Source organism: Sinocyclocheilus grahami, unplaced genomic scaffold, assembly GCF_001515645.1.
Source record: "Sinocyclocheilus grahami isolate Dianchi unplaced genomic scaffold, SAMN03320097.WGS_v1.1 scaffold27.1, whole genome shotgun sequence".
Lineage (NCBI taxonomy): Eukaryota > Metazoa > Chordata > Actinopteri > Cypriniformes > Cyprinidae > Sinocyclocheilus > Sinocyclocheilus grahami.
This window is the reverse complement of record NW_015505206.1, coordinates 2,353,212-2,375,642: the sequence shown is the minus strand read 5'-3', so window position 1 is coordinate 2,375,642 and position 22,431 is coordinate 2,353,212. Positions and strand designations below refer to the sequence as shown.

Sequence of the window (22,431 nt, the reverse complement as noted above, 5' to 3'; positions counted from 1 at the left end):
GTTTTTTAATGCAATATTTGCAGATTTTTAAACAAATAGGTTGTAATTCTGTTTGGTGCCACTAGTGGTGCAAAATTACGCACATTACCTTTAAACATTAAAAAAAAGTTTGAACAGAAACAAACAAAAAAAATCAGTCAGGTGAGTCCAAATATTTGACTGCAACTGTAAATTAGCATTTATGTATATTGGTCTGAAACAAAAAATCCTTCACCTTTAGCCATGCTAGACACCGAGACGTTTGATGCTAGTGGGGTTGCTGTCTTGTGATATGCTGCGCAGGTGTTAAACCACTCACCTCTGTCACATGTGTGTGAGGGACACACTCAGGCAGCCACGGTCATCAATCAAAACCCCAAATTCTCCAGTCTGCCTGTCCGCACAAGCACCAGTTCACATCACAAAAAAAAAAGAAACGATGAGCCTCTGTTCAATGAGAGGCAGCAAATGTTAGTACTCTTAAATCAATAAGTTCAGCCAGGCTGCAAAGCTGAGTCATTTCTGAACGCATTATGCAGCAAAGTTTCAAAGGGAACGTAAGTCGATTCTTCGCAGCAGGCTTTCTGATTACAGCCTGTAACGGGAGAAAATGAAATCCTCTGAGAGCTACAATAACCACATTTCATTTTGTTTACAATGAGGCACTCATTCCAGATAACTCCACGCAACTGTCGTGAATGAACAAACGCAGAATGCTTAGGAGCGCACGGCACAGCGAGCATGACAAAAGAGAGGGTCGGAACAGCCTCCCACAGACGTCTTTAGACCAAACCTATCAAGCCATTTCTACGCAATGACTCAGCAATTCACTTTGTATTGCTCTTTAAACTGATTACATACAGTACAATCATTTGATGGACTGTTTTATTTTAAGCAGGTCCCTACGCGGTGATGTCACTTCACGTCTTCCCGTCTCCGTGGTTGATTTCTCTCTTAACCCAGAAGCCGAAACATCCTTTATTTCTCAAAAGCCGCTATGAAACATTGGGAATAGTGTAGATCAGAGCTGGCACCGAGACATTTCGATTTGATCCGCTAATGAGGGATCTCATCAAAGCTAAATTGGGGTCATGTGATGGAGTACAAACTAGGCTGCTTCTTTTACGCCGTAATACATTTCTAAGCAGATCTGTTACACCTTGGCTTTCGTAGGGCAATTACGCCAAAGTTCAGCATGCAATCTGAATGAAAAACTGAGATTAAATCTTTTCCCCCCTCATTCCACTTTCATCCAGTAATGTCTGCAGGTTAGCGGTGATGACATGAGTCAGCCTGCCAGAGATAACCTCTTCTCCTCCTCCTCTTCCAAGCTTCCTCTACTTTTTCCATCATTGTTGATGGATGCTCTGGTCTGATCACCAGTGCAGGGTGCCAGAGAGTGATTGACATGCTAGAGGCAGCGAGGAGCTAAGGAATCCAAACAGGTCCGTGTGTTGGACAAAGAGATAAGAGAGAGTGTGTTGAAAGGCACAGGGGGGTCCCCTGGGGGAAACTCGATGAGCTGCCACAGGGGAGAAGAACATCTGACAAAGTAAGACAGAGAGAGCGGAGATACCGGGGGAGCTGAGAATTCACTTACTGTTTTTTAAACCAAGGAGGGATTGGGACTAAAATCAGCCTGGGATCTATGCCAGCCTAATACAAACTATTGCTTTATGTATTATGTAGCTAATATATAGCGATGTTAATGTAAAGCAGGGGTGCCCAACCCTGCTCCTGGCGATCGACTGTCCTGCAAAGTTTAGCTCCAACTCTAATCAAAGACACCTGCCTTTAATGTTTGAGTGATCCTGAAGACCCTAATTAGTTGCTTCAGGTGTGTTTGATTAGGGTTGGAGCTGAACTTTGCAGGACAGTCGATCGCCAGGAGCAGGGTTGGGCACCCCTGATGTACAGTAATTTGATATGTGTGAAACTGATCATTTACGATGCAGAAGCATTGTAATTAAAGTGTACAATAAGCAATAGATTATAGCAATAGGACATTTTAAAAAATCTGTAATTTACTCACTCCTCTGGTCATTTCCACACCCGTATGACTTGCTTTTTTCCATTGAACTGAAAATATATGTCATATATCAAATATATGTGCAATTTAAATGTTTATAAGTTAGTTTTCTTTGAGTGTTGTTTGATCATTAAATACATTTTATTTAATTCATTTTTTGAATAAAATTATGAATTTCGGCTTAATGAACTTTAATTCTGGTTTTGGTGTTTCTGTAAAAAAAATAATTTGCATCATAACATAAAATTTATGTGCTATATTTCAAGTCTTCTGAAACCATATGAAAGCTTTTGGGAAAGCCCCAATAGTAAAATGATGACTTATGCCAATACGCTGATAATCATTTTCACATTTTTTACATATCCGCCCGAACTACAAACTTTCCAGTGATGTCTGTGAGAAAGATATATTCACTCGACAAGCTCGCACGTCTGCGCCGCGGAGACCCAAGAAAAAACTGGAATTAAAGTCCAAAACCTGACTTGAAATAACCTAACAAATCAATCGGGGCTAAAGCGGTTCCATAACCGACAAATTAAGTTCACACAATCTAACTAATTTGTGCACACTTATTCTTAAGCAGCCCTTAAGGTCGATCATGGATCAAATCGATCCACCATGGCAAACAGCAAATATATCTGTGCTGTTTAATGCATTTGAGACGTTGTGTTTTCCTCACTGCATAACTGACATGTCACAGGTATATTTGTAATCTGTAAATGTTAGAAAGTCATGCAAATATATCCATTTTGCTGTCAGGAGTGGGCGAGGCTGACGCGAGTGAACGAGTGCTGCTGCGCGCATGCACGCTAAACAGACGGCGCGCAATCGAATAGGAGCGCAATAATTCTGAATAAAATATACATTTTGCTCAAATATTTGTTGTTAGACATTAAATGTGCCTTTTGTAGAATTTTAAACCTTCATATAAGTGTATTTTTATGATAGCTAGTTCAGTACTAATTACTAAGCTCAAATGAGTTAATGTGTGCTTCTTATAGCAGTTTAGAAGTAATTTTCTTTATTATTTATTTTCATTTTAATTCAGTGATTTTAACTTTTAATTTAGTTATTTTAATGCTTTAAAGTTCTGTTCTGCTATCTGTTCTGCAAAGGTAGCCTACAGCTGTCATAAAACCACGGTGCCAGTTGCCACGGTGACTGAAGTTGATCTATGTTAAATTTGCTTTATGGAACCAAATCATTTGACAATGAGTCAGACTAACTGAAATAAGCCTGGCTTATTTGGTTAACTTGTTTTATGAAACAGGCCTTGAGACATTAAAAGTGATCATATTTTCTCCATTGCATCGAAGCGAAATCGGATCGCACTGCATTGTAAGAGGGGTGAATCATATCGCATCGCATCGGTAGCTGCTTCATATGTATCTTTAATGTATCGTATCATTGGCTATGCATCGAGATGCGTATCGTATCGGCCTCAGTCATGAGATGCACATCCCTAATATATATATTACAGTGACATTGTCACTGTAATACATTTAATACATTTTAATGTATTTGTAACGAGTGCCTCACTTTAATGCATTGCTGAATAACTGGAAGTGTATATCTACTATTGGCCAATTCTGGTCCCTTCCTCTCTTTTGGGTACAATATTTTTTCATGAAATTCTGGTAGCAGACATTGGATATGGTTTTATTGAAGAAAAGAAAATTTGCGAATATATAAAATTTTCTTCTGGTTTAGCTGCACTGATTTTGTGAACAGGTCTTTTTACACACAGGTGCCTCATGAATAGCCATGACGAGCAGCTATTGCCTGGCTAGGGGGAATGTCACGAGGACTTTAATTAAAAAGCTTAAGTCGCATTTCCATAGGCAGAGATTCAGTGACGCCATTAACCTTACACACACTTACCTCTGACACGACTCTGCCCCGATTCTCCGCTACACACGCACAAAATACAGATCAAAGCCAGTCCGCCCGAGCTACGACAGCTGCCTGTATGGGGTGGAACTCAGCTGGCATAGAAGATTTCACAGCTCTGCCCTTGGGCCCACTTTCTATGCACCAAACTCCAGTAAAGACTTCAGCCATTTGGGGCAAAACACATGTTTCAAATTGACTTCTGAGGAGTTCAATATGCACCATCCTGGCAATAATCACAGACACTTCTAAGAGAAACTGTGTCATCTTTGCAGCGCATCTGCTATTTCGAATCTCAATTTAGACATAAAATGGGGCATACAGTGCCTCTTTCCCCCCTAATCCAATAAATCTCCTCTGAAAAGCTGATATTTTACAGTTAAGTGTTCCCTTATCATTCACCTCCTGTGAAGGTAATTGGTTTTGAACCTTTGTTTGTTAAGTCCTCTGGTGTGCCTGGACTGCCGCCAGCCTGATGCTGAAAATACGCCACCTGGTTAAAGTAACCCTGGATTTTCAAAGCGTGTCAACACCCACCCTTTGATTTGCTTCATTGACTGTATTTCTGAACAGACTGAGGACTCACAGACATCCAAACTTTTTTCTTAATATGCTTTAAAATGACTTCTGAGGCCAAATTGAGGGCTGTTTTAATCATTTTTTCATTCACTACACTCTTAAAAATAAAGGTGCTTCAAAAGGTTCTTCACAGCGATGCCATAGAAGAACCATTTTTGGTTCCACAAAGAACCATTCAGTCAAAGGTTCTTTAAAGAATCATCTCTTTCTTACCTTTTTATAATCTGAAGAACCTTTTTTCACCACAAAGAATCCTTTGTGAAACAGAAAGGTTCTTCAGATGTTAAAGGTTCTTTATGGAACCATTTAGACAAAAAGGTTCTTCTATGGCATCATGAAGCACCTTTATTTTTAAGAGTGTACAGTGCCCCGCATTAGAGATTTTGTTACAGATTATGTGAATATAGATTATGTTGATATGGAATATACTGTATATCATTATAGGATTCTATAGGATATACATTCTGTAATATTTTACTCACTTCAACCTGTATGAGTTATTTTCTTGTGAAACATTATTATTTCAATAATAAATCAATTTGAAAACACAGATCATTTAATAACACTGTTAAATGTAATATTTCTTACATTTCTCAAAATGAATATCCAATTTTCATGCTCTGCATTATAATGGTGTGATGCCTAAATTCATTTGTAGCATTTAAAATGATTTATATTAGTTTTGCTTATTATTGTTTATCTTGTTTTCTCTAGGGTAACTTAAGAATTAATCATTTGTTTAGAGTTTTTTTTTCTGGGTGGTCCAAATATATCTTTCTATAACATGTGAACAGTCGATTTTTCAATTATTTGACCTACATTGAGGTAAATCTCAAGTGTGAGGCTCATCTTTCCACCTCAGAAACTGAGTAATGTGGGAAGCCGTTATTTGTCAGCCACATAATCGCTCTTTTCAGCTACAGTGAACAAGCTGCTTCTTACAAATTCTTTCTCATTCATTCTTCACGCAGCATACTGTAGCATCGTACAATATTTCTTATGACTGCCATACACTGTCACTCTACCGATGAAGTAAACTCTTTGACATTTCCCCTCAATGTTCCGTACATCTTCAAGGCCACTTTATAAACCAGAACGCCTCTACACTTTCCTTTCTAAAGAGGGCTGTCACGAATCGCGCATGCTACCGTGCTGAAAGCCGTTGGTTTTTGTTGCACACAAAAACTAGTCAAGGTTCCAGAAACAAGAATTTCATCGAATCTAAACCATAGTCTGATGTTTATCCCCTACATCCCTGACAACTAAGTACAACTATGTACATTAACATCAGCAAATAGCACTATTTCAAGACCTCGACTGCTGCCTCCAGCATAACAAAAATGCTTCACCTCCTGAGATTAGCGACCTAACTGTGGAAGTTTCTGGAGCACCGGAAGTCCGCTGCCTCATTTGTCAAAGCTGACCCTGAAAAACTCAGCTGTTTTGTCATTTATCTTTGCTACCTTTGGACCTATTTTTAAGGCATGTCCATGTATTAAGAACGAAGGAACATAGGAAGAAGTAGAACAAAAACTAGTTTACTCTCAAGGCGTGAGACAATTTTAGAAAAGATCATGGGTTCAGGAGAAAAAAAATAAGACTGTGCGCACATTGATGGTCACTGTCCCAAACTGACTTTTTTATGTGCATATATATTACATGGTGAAACTTAAAAAAGTTGTCAAAAAATGAACTTACATTGCTCCAGGCCATTCAGAATTAAGCACAGCGAACCTCCCGTTGAGCACATAGCAGGTCAATATCTTGCTATCGATTAAGATGTTAAGTCTCTGTTAATCAATTATCCAACCAAAATCCTCAAGTACACGCTTTTGTAATACATTTGCAATAATGCTGTTTGGATAACCTCTATTAAATTCAGCCTCTAGTGCCTGGAGCAAATGCAGCTCAATGTGAAAAAGGTTTGCTCATGATGCTTAACAGCCTCAGGAATTAAACGCTTTCTGTCCAAGGTTATTCTTTGCCATCTTATCTAGTTTGAAAAGTCTCCTTGAATGGTTCTCTATAAACAATTTAGCAAAGCCACCATAGGTTTGGTTCAGTGCACTGTACATGTGAGTGTTCTTTTGAATAAGTGGACCTATTCCAGACTCCAGAGCAGGTTCAACATCCTTAACATTAATAGCCTGAGCTCTGCAGAGAGAGAACAATGCCACTCAGTACCGTTCCTTCATCTACCCAGGGATACGTCTTCAATCTTCCTCAAGACTATGTCTTGCTTTTGTGAGCAATTAACAATCTTGTAACTTCCACTGGGCTACCGTACATAAAAAGTGTTTCGAATGAATGTGTGGAGCACAAAGAAAAATATATTTAATTCATGCCATCCACTTCCATTTTCTGTCTTTGAACATACTTCACTGCATCTGACAAGGAATTGTACCAATACGGAGGAGTGTATTCTGATGTAATTGTGTTCGCTGCATGAGCACTGCAGTGCATCTCTCATCTCGCCTCAGCTGAGGACAAGCAAGTCCAGAAGAATGCTTTATTCATTTTGCAGTCGCATGAAAGCCAAACAGCATGCTGCGAAGATGCAGTTCTCCTCTGCCTAAAATACAATATCAGGTACTAAAAAGTTTGATGCAAAGCATGCACAATTCTTTGGCACTCAGTAATGGGGAAGTCTGAATGCTTGTTGCACTCTGGTTGGAAACATTTCAGTCTCTGCTTCAGGACTTGGATGATTGTTATTCTACTTTTGCACTCCAATAGTGGCAATACTATCATGATCATTAAAGGGACAGTTCGCTCAAAACTGAAAATTCTGTTATCATTTGCTTACCCCCAAGTCATTCAAAACCTGTATGACTTTATTTTCTCAGTGAACACAAAACGGCACTTGACAATGAAAGTGAATGAGAACTGGGGAAGTCAAGCACCAAAATTACAAAAAATACACCATAAAAGTCGTTCATACATGCACTATTTTCCAAGTCTTCTGAAGTCATACAACAGTTTTGTGTGTGAAACAGACTGAAATTTAAGACATTATTTAATGAAAATCTTGGTATCTGCCCTAGCTCTCCTTGTCATATTCATGTCCAATTTGTGAATGAATAGGTCTTTTGTGTCTGAACTTTTTGATGAAATGTTGATCTAAAACTGGTCTAAAACAGGTCTAAATGATTTGTTCACAAATGTAACTGATCTGGTCACAGCGATACACAACTTCATAAGACTGCCATTGAATCTGAGAAGGAAACAAATCAAATTTAATACAGCAAGGCTTCAAGAGACCTATATAAAAATTTTAAAATATGTATATATTATTAAATATAATGCACAATTAATCATTTGCACCACTTTTGTGACACTTTTATGGAACTTTTGCATTTTTTAAGCCTGAAAGCTCCGGTTCCCATTCATTTTTACTACATGGAAATTAGCAAAAATACAATAATTCAAAATGCCAATTTTGTGTTCCATAGAAGAAAGAAAATCACAAAGGTTTGGAATGTTAAAAGGGTAATTAAAAGTTATTTTTGAATTGTTCTTTTTGAATTATTAGTGCTGTCAAACGATTAATCGCATCCAAAATAAAAGTTTTTGTTTACATAATATATGTGTGTATACTGTGTATATTTATTATGTATATATTAATACAAACACATGCATGTATATATTTAAGAAAAATATGTTATGTTTATATATTAAATATATTTATATATAATATAAAATATAGGAATATGAATATATAAATGTATAAACTTGTAAATATTTTCAAAATATTGACTGTATGTGTGTGTATTTATATATACATAATAAACATACACAGTATACATACATATATAATGTAAACAAAAACTTTTATTTTGGATGCAATTAATCATGATTAATCGTTTGACAGCACTAGAAGTTATTCAAATTAGAACTTATACAATGAAACGCATTTACAGCACAGTGTAATCATATAGTGTTCATACACTGTTTAAAGTAAGAGAGTAAAGCAATCAAATTAACATTGTGTGCCCTTAACCGGGCCAAACAAGAACACTGCAGCAGCCAGAAAAACATCTGCCTCATGCCTCACCCTTCACAGCTGCACTGACCTGTCTTTAATTAATGAGCCAAGCTTCATAACACAGTGAATTCATTGTCATTTTCAAGCCCGCACTGTACCTCCAGCCTACCTTACGTAAGATTACAGTTTGGCTGTTAAGGTCCGCTGTTAGCAAGTGGCCCAATGTGTGATTACACCCTCCAATGGATTTGTCCTTACATAAGAGTAGCTGTGGGGTCAATCTCTAAGCTAGACCTTTGTTGTCTAATAAATGTCAGAGGCTTCATTTACCTCATAATTGATGGTAAATAATTTGCAGCATTTAACGAATGAAACAACAGATGACTAGCCTGTGACCCTAGATTGCTTTGGTGCAAACTACCTTGTCTTCATAAAATCCTTCATTAATTGTGACATCAGCAAATCTGAACTGCAGCGTTTCCAGGGGTCAATGGCACATTTTCAGCACAGAGTGCAGCTTGCAGCTGCTTGGGAATCCTTCAGCTGCAGGACTGCAGCAAACTTGTTTGCTCCTATTTACCTTAACAAATAAATAGATAGATCTTAAATCAGATATCACAATGAGAGCTTTAGCAAAACCAAATGAGTCTGCAAAAATAATGATTATAATTTTTTATAACAATTTAGTTCCTGAACATTCCCCATTTGCCATCAATTGGTCAAACAGACAGTCCCGCCCCAAATCTCATGCCATTCATTGACCCAATGTTGCTGCATCAACCCACAAATCACTTATTAATTGCTGTCTCTGCAGCTTTCTGATAAAAGAGGAAGTACTTTTAATACTGGAAAAAAATACAAACCTTTAAGTAACATTTGCAGTATGCCATATCCCAGTGAATACATCTCTATTTCTCAAATATTATATTAGTTGAATTAATGAAGGCTGTTTTCAGAATCGTTCCAAATAACAACTGTTTATGCCTCCAGGAGGGAATAAATGAAAACATGGCATTAATGTATGATACTGTAGCTGATTGTGTTTCCATTCAATTCAATTCAGCCAAGTGCTTCCTGGCTGATTTTATATGGTTTAATTTGCAACAAAAACCCGTTTGGACTCATATTATTGCCAGACTGAGACCTGTGAGCATCAAAATTAGCTCTACAATTACTTTTAATGGCAAAAGAAGAATTAAATGCTGATTTTTTTAATGGGCTGTTAACCCACTATTCCTTGCATTTTCTGAACACTGGCCTTCCATGCAACATAAACAGACCGTAAACTGCCTAGAATCACGAGCTCTGTAGAATTCAACCCAATAAAGATATCTGCTCACAGATTTAGAAATGAGCATGTGGAGCAGAAATGGAAAATGTGTTTTTGAGGAAAAACTGCAAAGTCTACAGCTTTTCTGAGTAAACGTGGTATCAGCCATCTTAACGATGAACACTACTGGGCAGATACTAACTCTCAGCAAAATGTTGTTGCTCAAAGGCTGTTCATTCATACAGTAGCTTAGAAGACATAATGGATTTGAGTTCTAAATTATGTTCTGTTAAAATCTCAGGTAAATCAAAAAAAAAATTAAACCATTTCTGAGATACTGTAAGAATTAAGAACTATAATGTGCATGCAGTATCTCATTTCATTTGGTTTAGCAAGTATTTGATTATAAATGTTTGAGTTCATATTGAAATCGTTTCATGACTTTGATATCTTGGCCATGTGTAGGCACATATTTGAGTGCAAAACTTCTTTGTGAACATTTGTTACACAGAATTTATCAATATGAGTATACAATTTCAAAGACAAAATACACGATGACAATAATATACCCAATGGCCTGAAGGATCATGTGTGTTCATTCAAAGAAAGGTTTTCCTATGAATTAATTAGTAGGAAAGTCCATTTCTACACTGCCTCTTGCCCTGGGACATGCAGGGATTTTCCCTGCTTTGCATTCTTTTGGCCAATAAACCCAGTGATACCAGCGTTGGTTGCCATGGAACCAGGGGCCTGTTCGGCTTCCTGGGGTGTTACGCATTTCGGGGGGAAGGGGTCATAGGTCCTCAGATGGCTTGTTAACTGAGGGGGGTTACAGAGTATTTGTTAAATATAGCTAACAAAATATATATTGTGTGTTTGATTGGTCCAGACGCTACACTTTTATTAAAAAGGACTCCTTTATTCGATTTTAAATAAATTTAATTTAATTTCAAATAAATGCTGTTCTTTTGAACTTTTTTATTCATCAACAAATCCTAAAAACTGTATCATGGTTTCTACAGGAATATTAAGCAGTACTGTTTTCTACACTGATAATAATCTGATGCAGATTTGATGCTCATTATAATAAAATAATGAGTACCAAATCAGCATATTAGAATGATTTCTGAAGGATCATGTGAGACTGAAGACTGGAATAATGGCTGATGAAAAGTCAGCTTTGCCATCACAGGAATAAATTACAGTAGGTGAGGTTGTGTGAAAGCCCTTCTTTATAGATTGTTTGAGCGTATATTATGCAAATTACTACCTGTGGGACATTGCTGAGACCCAATGTGAGAAATCTTTGAGATCTCCTGTGAGTGTATCCTTAAGCATTCAGGCATATAGCTAAATTCTCAATTTGCTCTTCATACAATCCCACTGCAGTGTAGGAGAAACAACTGAGATTTTATAGAGATCTCATTTGTGATTTTCCTGTGGGAAAGTGCTTCCTTTCATCATTACTCTCCAGCACCACTGCGCAAAGGCTTATTGCCTTGGAAATAGCGGTTAGCTAATTAAATTCTTTCTCTTGCTGTCCTGTCTATGGGAGCCAGGCACACAAGAAAGCACAACTATAATCAAGAGAGTGTCGTAACGCTTGTCCCACAGACATCTGCTGTGATCTGATGAGTTCCGCACCCTTTGTTCAAGCCACCATCTCTGTGATGCTGGTAAAGAATGATAATAGGCAGCCATGTTTAACTCCTCTAAGGTAAAAGCTAGAGACAATGGGCCTCATTTATTAATCTAACGTAGAAACGAGCGCAGATCAGCCCTGTGCGATCAGATGGATTAAATCAAATGAAGATACAAAGAAAAGAAAAAAATGCATTAAGAGTGTTACAAAAATGAGCGTAGCCTATACTTGTTGCACAGAGTTTTTTTTCCTTTTGTTAATCTGTTAATTATAGCCTATTATAGCCTGTTATGTATTTTGTGTGATCCTATTTATTTTATTCCTTTTATAGACTTAATTTCTGTTTTTGTCATTTCACAGAAGTGCTGCAGGTGCATGATGTGACGATTGAATCCTCATGGTCTGCTATTCGCGCATATAAAACCAAAACAAAAAAGACATTCTAATCTTACTGGTTAACGATCGACTAATGAGCTTCGTTTGACGGTCAGGAAAATAAAAATGAACAAAATGCTGTCATTCTACAATTCTCCACCGTATTTACTATGCTGCGCACAAGTTCAGGTAACTCAAAAACTTGCATACACGAGCTGAGACCAGATGTGAGATTTGATCGTAGCCACCGCTCACATCCATATTGATAAATTCCATCCGTCATACGTTCGTTTCGTAAATGAGGCCCAATGTACTGGACACTGAACATCTGTGTGAGGTTTAAATCACATAAGAGGTAGGGCTGGGCGATATGGGCCAAAATTCATATCTCTGTATTTTTTGGCCGATTTGCGATATACGGTATATATCTCGGTATTTTCGTTTTTGTATTTGGTTAAAAAAAAATTTTATTTAATATATATATATATATATATCACTAACCGCCCAATGTTGTCCAACAAAACAATACATATTAAAGGCTATGAAAACAAATAAAGTGAATGCAACCACGTTTTTAATATAATATAAACAAGTCTTTATATTATGTCACATTTCATTCTAATATTGTAACATTGCAATCTAAAAACAAAAATAAGGCTTTTAAACTCTGTGTCCTCTGCTATATTTTCAGATGCGCTCGTATCAAACTACTGTATATCGATATAAACGGTATTGCCTCATATTGAATCGCTTATAAAGAAAATATCGATATATCGTACAAACTCGATATACCGCCCAGCCCTAATAAGAGGTATCCCGTCTACAACTGTGCCATTTCAGATGGGAACAGATATGCATGTTTCTCAACACTAGTTATGCCATTGTACAGCTTCGAAGAGGCTCAGGGGATCAGGGGCCGGATTCACGAAAATCTTCTTAAGAAATAAGTTATGAAATTTCTTAAGATAAATTCCACGAAGTTTGTAAGAATGTTCTTAAGTGCAATTCTTGAAAAATTCTTAATAAGTTCTCAAATATAGTCTTAAGAACATCTTAATTTTTTTCTTAAGAAGAAAATAACAGTCGTTACCTGAGTGAATACATGACGCACTGATAAACTCACACTTCATTGTCTTTTTGCGCTTCCTGCAGATTACCCTAATAATCTATATAAGCGCGCACATTATTTTCGTCGCGAGTTTGACTGGCACTCAGCTTCACGTTTTTAATGCACCGTGTTTTTGAACTATTACTTTTAAAATAGCCTGTCTCAAGCTGCACCGATATGTTTTAATTCATTTTTGTGCTGTGTTTTTGCGCTCTCATCTGAGTGACCGCTTCTGGTATGTGTGTCCACGCTGCAACAGCAAACGCGTCCTGCGCATTCATGTGCGCTGAATACTGCCAAAGATTATGTCGTATTTATAGCTAAAATTAAAAGCGTTCAATTAAAGCTCCCTATCTGACTCATTTTAGAGTTGCTACTGAGTTTTAAAGTCAGCAAAAAGTAGTGTCACACATTTCATTATCAGTCATCGCTGTCCCTTCAGAAAACTCGTGCACATCCCTATTAATAGTCCTACTATGTATTATATGTAGCTAGTGTTGTTGTAATGCTTAAATATAACAATTTATTTGAAATAACCCAATAAATTCAATAAATAATTCTTACTGTTTGGGATTTAAGACAAGTCTGGGGCTGTTCTAAATTTAAGACGTTATTTACGATGATTTTTAAGCAGATTCTTTTCAAGAAGTTTTGTCTTAAGAACAATCTTAAGAAAAAATAAGTATATTCTTAAGATAAATTTTTGGGAATATAAAATATTCTTATCTTTTTTCTTAAGTTTAAAAATAAGCGGAAAATGGCAGTTAGGAAGAAATTTCTTCTTAAGAATGTTTCATGAATCCGGTCCCAGAACATTAGCATTTGAGGAGATATTTGCAGTCTCTGCTGTGTTGCTCTACAATAGTGCAATTATTTTGTTCAGGAGGGTGGCTCAGAATCGTTTCAGATAAATACAACTGGGGCATTTTGTTGGACACACCTGCATATTGTGAGGCTACATTTGCACTAGCTGAAATCACAAATAGAGAGAACAGTAATGAACACAATGTGGATACACAAAAGCATCAATCTAGGTTGAATGATACCACTTTGTTCCCACTAGTAGAAGTGGAAAAGAAATATGGCGGTCTTGAAAAAAGCTGTGACATCACAATGGCCTCATTGTTGTTAATCAATAATTTAATTGAAAATCTCCACCCTTTGGTGGTTCCCTCATCTACAGCAACAGCAGGTTATTAGTTGTAAGATGGCAGTAAGTTAATTACATTTCATAATTCGTATGTTCATAAATGCTCTCTTATTAGTGAACAGTAAACATAAGCGCTGCGCTTTTTCACAGCATGTGTTCGTTAATGATTTTTTATACAAACAACATAAAGCACTCAATGGATATGATTCACGGGACACAATTCAGAACTCAAAACTACACTCTAAAAAATGCTGGGTTGTTTCAACCCAATGTTGGGTCAAATATGGACTAACCCAACTGTTGGGTTAAAAAGTTCATTTAAAAATGTAACCAAAATTGAACCCAACAGTTGGGTTAGTCCATATTTGACCCAACATTGGGTTGAAACAACCCAGCATTTTTAAGAGTGTATTATAAGGATTGTAGCAAATTGTTACAGTTAGGTTTGTTTAAACGTTTCTTGGTAAACATCAAAAGGCTGATTAGTATGGCCCAGTTGGCCCCTGCTGGTAGATACCATAACTACACTATGAATGTTCAAGAAACATTTCTTAGTATTGCAGCAAATCAGCATATTAGAATGATTTTTGATGGATCATGGTGACACTGAAAACTGGAGTAATGATGCTGAAAATTCAGCTTTGCCTTCAACTGTTTAACTGTATTTTTGACCAAACAAACACAGCCTTGGTGAGCATTTTGAATGGTAGTGTATATAAAACACAGGGCCACAATGTTACTAAGCCTATGCAAACATTTACTACAAAACCAGAGTCCACCAGTGTTAAAAAGTTTACCAACTCTATACTTTGCGTCAGCTTGCAAATAGTAGGTTGTCTAGAGAATTATACCAAAGAGTCTAAACCACTCTTCTCTAGGCAGTGAGAAATGGGACAGAAGTAAAACTAAAATACCTAATAATATTTCAGAATGACTGTTATCACCTGAAATTATAGGTCCCGGGCTGATTTTTCAGTCCATCCCTGCACCACCGTGTGCTCTTGCGTGCATTACACGCTTCTCTGGGGTGACGAGTCCCTCCTCCAAACTGACAGCACTTGAAGGCTATTGGGGGTTGTATCTCATCCAAAAGAGAACATAATGATCTGCAGTCTCCCTAAACACCAAGTCCATAAAAATCGTAAGTGCTCTACATGCCTTAAATGAGGTCACAATAAGAATAATAATATCTGCTCAGAACAAAACAATTCACCAACATGTTTGTGTCAGACCATTCATGGCAAAACATTATTCACTCTTAAACCATTCTGGGTCTCCAAAGAACTTTTCAGTGTACAGTTCCTAAAAGAACCATTTTTTCTTAGTGTGAAGAACAATTAAAAATCTAAAGAACCTTTTTCATCTATAAAAACCTTTTGTGGAATGGAAATGTCCAAAGGCTGTTCATGGCATGGTTGATATCAGGCATATTAAAGTAGTTATTTAAAAGCCACATGTAATTAGCAGAGTTTAAAACCCTTGTTTTAGTGCAATGGTTGACTGACAGGTGAGGACGCATCAGGTCAGATTTGTGTTTACAAAGGCAATGTGGTCACATTCATTTTCGACTACCTCTGAAAATGTGTTGAATCATCTGAAAAGATTTTTATACCAGTGTCAAAGATAGCAAAGACCTTAGTCTGAACCACAGTGTGCATATACTGAATCTATTAGGGGTATATAAATGGATAAGCACTTCAGAATTTATATATCCACACTGGAAAGACAGATCACTGCATTTCCCTGTCAGTGATGGAGGAGAGAAAGAACTAAATTGCCTAAATGGCCATCTCCATTGTTGGCCAAATCCATATGTTGCCTCTCTTGGCACCTGCGTATATTAAATTACAATCATGTGTCTTAAATCAATTGCTTCAGGCTGAAGATATATGGAAAAGCAACCTAAAAACATCAATAAGACAGACAATTGATCTTTGGCCGTAAGTAGCCGTGAGCGTGCCTGCGCATTGGCCGCATTCAGTGGGAGGCAGCACTTTAGATATAAAACAAAGGATCCCCTGACACATGCCAATGATCCCTGTGTTTATTGGACTCAAATCCTGCTACATGGGCACTAAATGAAGTAAGACCTGCCCAGCGGCCCAACATTAATTACCACATGTATGCTTTCCTGTCTCCTGAAGAATGAAAAAGCCATGAGCTACCATTAATTTCACCTTGTCTCTCTTAACCAATAAAGGCAAGAATCAAATCGCATGACGACGTAAAAATACAACATTTAGGGCATTTAAAATTAGGGGTGCTCCGATCAGGATTTTTGAGGCCGATCGCCGATCACAGAAAGCAGTATCTGCCGATACGATCACCGATACCGATCTTTTTAAAGCCTTCTTTTTATCATGTATAATTATTTATAGTGATGATCCAATCAAGTTTTTAGACATTTATTCAGGGCCTGAATTTAATTTTTGAGAATGAATTCCTCTCTTAGGTGACTCTTATGAGAGGATTTTTTTTTTTCATTTGAGGGGTGGAGGGGGCAATTTTTTGGACATTTTTCGACAATATATATTTATCTCACCTAAATGTTTTATCATGCACTGTATTTTTGTTTTTACAATAGTGTAATTGTTGCACAATAGCTTACCAATAGCAAGCCTGATTTTGTGAGCTGTATGTGAGGTTCACACATACTCCGTTTGCAGTGCGTATGTAGTCCATGTGTGGTACAGAAGCAGCACAGACTGTGCTTTAACTGATCTGTGGCTGTTTACAACAAACACAACATTTATCCATTATTTTGATTTTAAATCCAAACATTGTTACTTAAAATGCTTTTTCAACATTGTGATTCTTTTTTTACACAGTACAGAAATACAATATTTAATTAATTATTCACTGCTTTTTACTTTTGCATTTACTTGTAGATTTATATATTAAGTTGCTAAAGCAAAACATTTAAACTACTTTTCTTATGTTATCACAAACATTCTAAATTAAAACTTACCATTGACAGAAACAGTCAGCTCTACTGCCTTTGCATTTAAATCTTTATTACAAGCAATCCTGCAGTTCATAAAGAACTTTAATTAAGAACTTTAAGAACTTTAAAATGATTGCCTTGTTTATCTAAAAGCGCTCTTTTCCTTTAAACCTAGCCAAAAAGCAATAGCCTATGTGTTGACTGTGAAACACAGTAGACTTTAATTATATGCATTTATGGTGTAATTACTACATTTTTGTGTCAATGCATGTTCATATTTACTGCAAACAATGCGCTGTTACTTTAATTCAGTGCTTGCAGCGCAGCAAAAATAGACTCGGTGCAGAAACGATCTCTGCACTGCTGCAGACGCACTGCTCCTAAACGCACTGCCAGACCGCAACCATGTGCAGTGTGAACACTTTAATCCGTTAACATGAGCGTGGAAAAAATACACACCACATATGCACTGCAAACAAAGTAATATGAACCTGGCGTTATGTGTGTGCGCTGCGAGTGTGCATGAGCGCACGGTCTCCAGGAAAGCGTGCGAGCGTTGAATGGTTTAAACACTGGCAAGAATTAAAAAGAAAAAAATGCAATTTATAAACTTTAGTGATGATGCGACACTGCCTCGATAGTGCAAGTGACAATTCCTGTGTCAACTGTGCAGCATGCAGCTCACTTATAGTGCAGACGCGATGTGATTTGAAGCCATTTGCATTTTGAAAGAGAAAGAGTCAGCGAGTCAGCTTGAGATCGTTTTTTTGAGATTGGCCGTTTTAGAGACGGCCGATCAATCATCCCAAAGCGATTATCGGCCGATAGTGATCGGTAGCCAATCAATCGGAGCACCCCTATTTAAAATGCACACAAATTATAATTAAGGCATATTTAAAGAGGGATTATAGGGATTTCATAATGCTACAATGTCGTAGATGTACTGGTAGTACATACTCACATGCTAGTATACAGTTTAAAATGTATGCACGTGATGTATTATTCAACAAAAGAAGATGCAAAGGTCCCTGTGAATTAAAGCAGTGCAGACATTTATCTCCTTAAGGATCAACACAGAGTGCTTTAGAATGACTTAATGTACCGCTGAAGAAAATCTCCTGAGAATAAGCTTTCAAAACGTTGCTTCATTTGATACAGCGACATCCTGAGATGAAAAGCAAGTAAACATATTTAAATGCAGCAGCGAGCGCTCATGAGAAACAGGATTATTATATAAACTCAATGCAAGTCTGCAACAAGATTTTATAGCGAGTGGGGATTCAGATGCGCGGTTAGTGGTCGGTAATGAAAATGGAACGAAGTCAACAGAGTGGCAAATTATCACCTCTCTAAGTTTACCATCTTAAATTGTACCATAAACTGATCTCAGGTCTGATTTGGGGGGGGTTCACCCTTTTTGCTGTTCATATGAAGTAAATGTTTCATAATGACAGATGTGATTGAAATGATGATGGCTCAATATAAAGAGATATTTGTTATTGGGTTCAGTAAAGTGATTACTCCAGCTTTTTTTATGAAGCATATGTCGTGAAATAACTCCATATGGTAATTTGTCAGGGGAACAGCACGATTGCATGTTGCACCAATGATATTATTTTACATTATTGTCATTACCAAACCACATTAAGAGTGCACATTTTTACCCACTGAACTCATTTTGTGATCTCAATAATATTTCAAGCTCATCTTCCGCTCCAGATTTGGTATTCAATAATGTACCCTGCTCTAGGTGAGCTGATGCTATTTACCGACTGACCTTATCCGCCATGATCATGGACGAGCCGCCATGGATCCCCAGAATGGGTATCAAAGTCTGAGAGGAAATAAAATCCAAAATCTGGGCGATGGCTTCCTGGTCCGTGCCGTCCCCAAACACCACCCCATGGATTTTAGTCCCGGACATGAGATCGCACACATGGGTAATGATGCTTTTGGGGTCTGTTTCATTCACCAGCAGGGTCACCACATTGACGTCAATGGGATCATCTTTGCTCCACAGAGCCCGTATATCTCTATCGGAGATGTAGCGTGTTTGACCCAGGATCACGGCAATGTTCAGTATGGGCACTTTCTCTGCCGCATGTGAGACATTGATGAGGGTAAGGAGAGCTGGAAGAGTCAGAAGAACCAACCTGGAAAACCCCATAGTGCTCGACTTCATTCCCTGCAGATCAGAAGCACACACATAATACAGGCTGTTTGTGATATAATGCATTTAGAGGTTTACAAAATACACCATGTAATATACTTCAAGGAGTTTCTGCTCAAAGAGGAAACTCAATATGACTTCAGATAGCTAAATCTTATGCAAAATTGCTTAATAGTTATTTTAGCTCAGAATTACATTACCTGAAATACTCATTCAAAAGCAAATACATTTTACATACGATCCAGTGGAGTTACACAACAACGGCGAGAAGCGCAGGATTTTATAATCTCATTTTGGAATTTAGGCAATGAATAGCTAGCAATGAGCAAATGATGAATATTACATGTGACACTAGATCTGAGCAGCAAGCAGGGCAGGAGAGAGTGGAGCTGACATCGTCACATGAAGAGTCTTGGACTGACTGAGCGGAGGAAGCTCACAGGCCCTCTGCTACTGTGGCCAGCATGTATACGCAAACAGATGCATTGTAAAGCAAGGCATAAAACTGCAGAGAAACAACATATGGTGCAGGGGCTGTTGGAGCCTGCGATTCTCATGAAGAATAATGCATCATATCACCATTATTAAAGACAAATGAATGAGCAAGCTAGATTTAGCACAGTTTCGGCTGATAAGAATTCAGTAGAGCAAGCAAACATGAACGGTTGATTTGTTTCAATGCAGTTGAGCAGAGATTGGTGAAAATATCATGCTTTGTGTGATTGGATCTAGGCTTGTCTCTAGAGACTAAGACTCAAAGTTTGATGCATTTCTGCAGACATGCATTTAGATTTGATGATTATATTTAGCTTTACAGTGATTTAATAATCGTTAAATATATACAGATGTTTAAATACGGTAGAGTGTGCTTGTTTTATGTCTTTAAATCAGTACTTTAAGATGTTACATGACATTTTGTCCAACACAGATACCATGTCATCATTTGAGTGGTTGCAAAAATGTGCAACGTTCACGCTCTGAACGTACTGAAAATTAAATAATCATCAAATTAATTATGAACCATGTGACAAACATTAATGAATGTGGAGCTGAGATTGCATGCACTTTGGCTGGAGGCCAGGTCTTTTGACAATTCCATGTTACAATTATATGATGTTTTATTTTAATGTAATTAATTAGAGAAGGGGGGGGGTATAATTTATGAAGATTTTGCTGTTTGCGTGAATAAAACTGGCCTTTGTTATTTTGCGATATCAGTGTTCTTACAACGTGACAAGAGATCTTTACATGGGAACTATATCTAGATGAATATTCCTTCTGATACCTCATTAATTTCCTCAAAACGACCATTATGCAAGTGCGCCCCCTATCGACGCGTCTCGTTTTGCGTTCTCAGCTGGAACCTCAGTACGCTGTAGAACACTATAATATTCAAAGAAAAAATATACGCATCAAGAACTTTACAACAGAACCAACTCAGGAGGTCAATCACGTCCATTACGACAGAAAAGAAGCAACATTTAGCCTACAATCCAGCTGTTTAATGAAAAATCAACTCGGCCTTATGTTTTAACAAGAAAAGTAGCCTAGGCTATAGCCTGATATTTGAAGTTGGATCAACACCTCGACCAAAATCCGCATTCATCTGTTAACTTACACATCAAGGCAAGCACAGACAAGTCCTCTATCATGTACAACCTTTTCAAATTACACGTTTATATTTTTCTGCTCTTTCTGCTTTTTTTTCCCCCTCGCTCAGTAATAAACTCCCTCGTTTTATCCAGCAAAAGCGAAGCGCACTCCTGAGGGAAAAGCTTGAGATTTGGTGCCCACATGATCATGACACGAGTTTTCTTACAGGTAAAACAAGAGCGTGCTGTTGCACATAACTCGATAAAAACACAACTTACTGTTTAAAAGCCCTGCATCCTAACATCATAAAGTATCAAATCCCGTTTTCTTCCTTTTATGCCTCTGTTTTAGGACCGCGCATCCCTAATGATGCAAGGAAACGCCGCGTTTTCCTGCATCAACTTAATTTCGTTGTAACTGAATGGTTGGACTGAATTTGTAAACGTTTATGTCTATTCTTCAGTGTCCTTTAAGAGACCTAATCGTAATGGACCGAGCGAATTTTAACAAAGAGGGAGAGAGAGAGAGAGCAAAAACAATAATAGCTACTCACAGCATCCCTCTTCCACAAAGCTCCAAAGATGTTGAACGGGATGACATTGCAACAGTCCTCCTCTCACCAGCAGCCAGGTTGGAAATATGGATAATTATTCCCACCGACGAGTCCTTTAAGTTCAACCACAGAACCATGTGAATCAAATTAATCCAGTGGTTTGCATGTTTATGAATGATCCATGACTCTTCCTCGATAAACAGAAGCGCGAGACTCGCTCGTTGGTAGCGGAATCCGCAAGAAACAAATTCAAGGAGTGAATCTGCAAGCAGCACCACAGGACAGTCCTCTTTCCCCACAGCCTCTCTGGATCTGAGGGATGCCGTCAGTTACACATCCTTAAGGTGAAAATGAGAATTACACCCTCTTTCAGAGCAAGGCTCCCCCTAAGAAGAAATCAGCTTTCAGTGCAACGGTCTTCAGATCTTGTGAGTCGTTCATCGGTTTTAAACACAAGCGTATTTAAATGTCAACACGCCAACCGTCACTTAGCCTTCACATAACCCTAAAAGTTATAATAGACAAAATATCCATAAACTCGCAGGATGTGGATGGTTAATGTGTGACCTCGGCTCGGTTTTGTGGAGCTTTTAGCTGTCGCGGCGTGATTCTTCTGCTTTTTCGGTGCTCTGAATCATTTCTGTGAGGGATTGCCTCTCGGTGACGAATTCCAGAGCCAAACTTCACTCACTGCGCAAACCACTGAGCTCACCATTCCTACATATCAATTAGGCTATCAGGGGCTCAGATGCTGCTCTCACGCATGTATACACACCTCACGATATTCTCATCTGACCGTTCATTGTGTGCTCGACTCGATGCGTTTCTACCGCATTCGTTCACCTTAGATGAGATGAGGGAAGCTCGAGCGTTTCATCTCAGCTCGTTCATATGCTGTGTACCGATCAGAGTGGCTCAATACGCACTTGTGCGTTAGACCTCACTTTTTCTAGTTGCATAAATCATACACATCATGTTAAATGTAAGGTATAAGAAAGAAAGAAAGAAAGAAAGAAAGAAAGAAAGAAAAATCACCTCAAAATGCAGTGACAATGTTTCAGATAAGCTATTGGTGGCATATTGATCATAACTTTAATTAACTGAGATAGATATATTGATAGATAGATAGATAGATAGATAGATAGATAGATAGATAGATAGATA

General features: G+C 37.8%; 1 protein-coding gene across 1 annotated transcript in view; it reads right to left on the bottom strand.

Annotated features, from left to right (window-relative positions):
* Positions 1-21,760, bottom strand: part of LOC107568390 (glutamate receptor ionotropic, NMDA 2A-like) — a 169,037-nt gene extending 147,277 nt beyond the window's left edge. The window contains exons 1-2 of the mRNA XM_016254355.1: positions 21,268-21,760; positions 18,729-19,136 (exon numbers count right to left, since the gene is read on the bottom strand). Of these exons, the coding sequence (XP_016109841.1) occupies positions 18,729-19,133 (405 nt within the window). The 5' untranslated portion in view covers positions 19,134-19,136; positions 21,268-21,760. The remainder of the gene's footprint in view (positions 1-18,728; positions 19,137-21,267) is intronic.
* Positions 21,761-22,431: the final 671 nt, after the last annotated feature.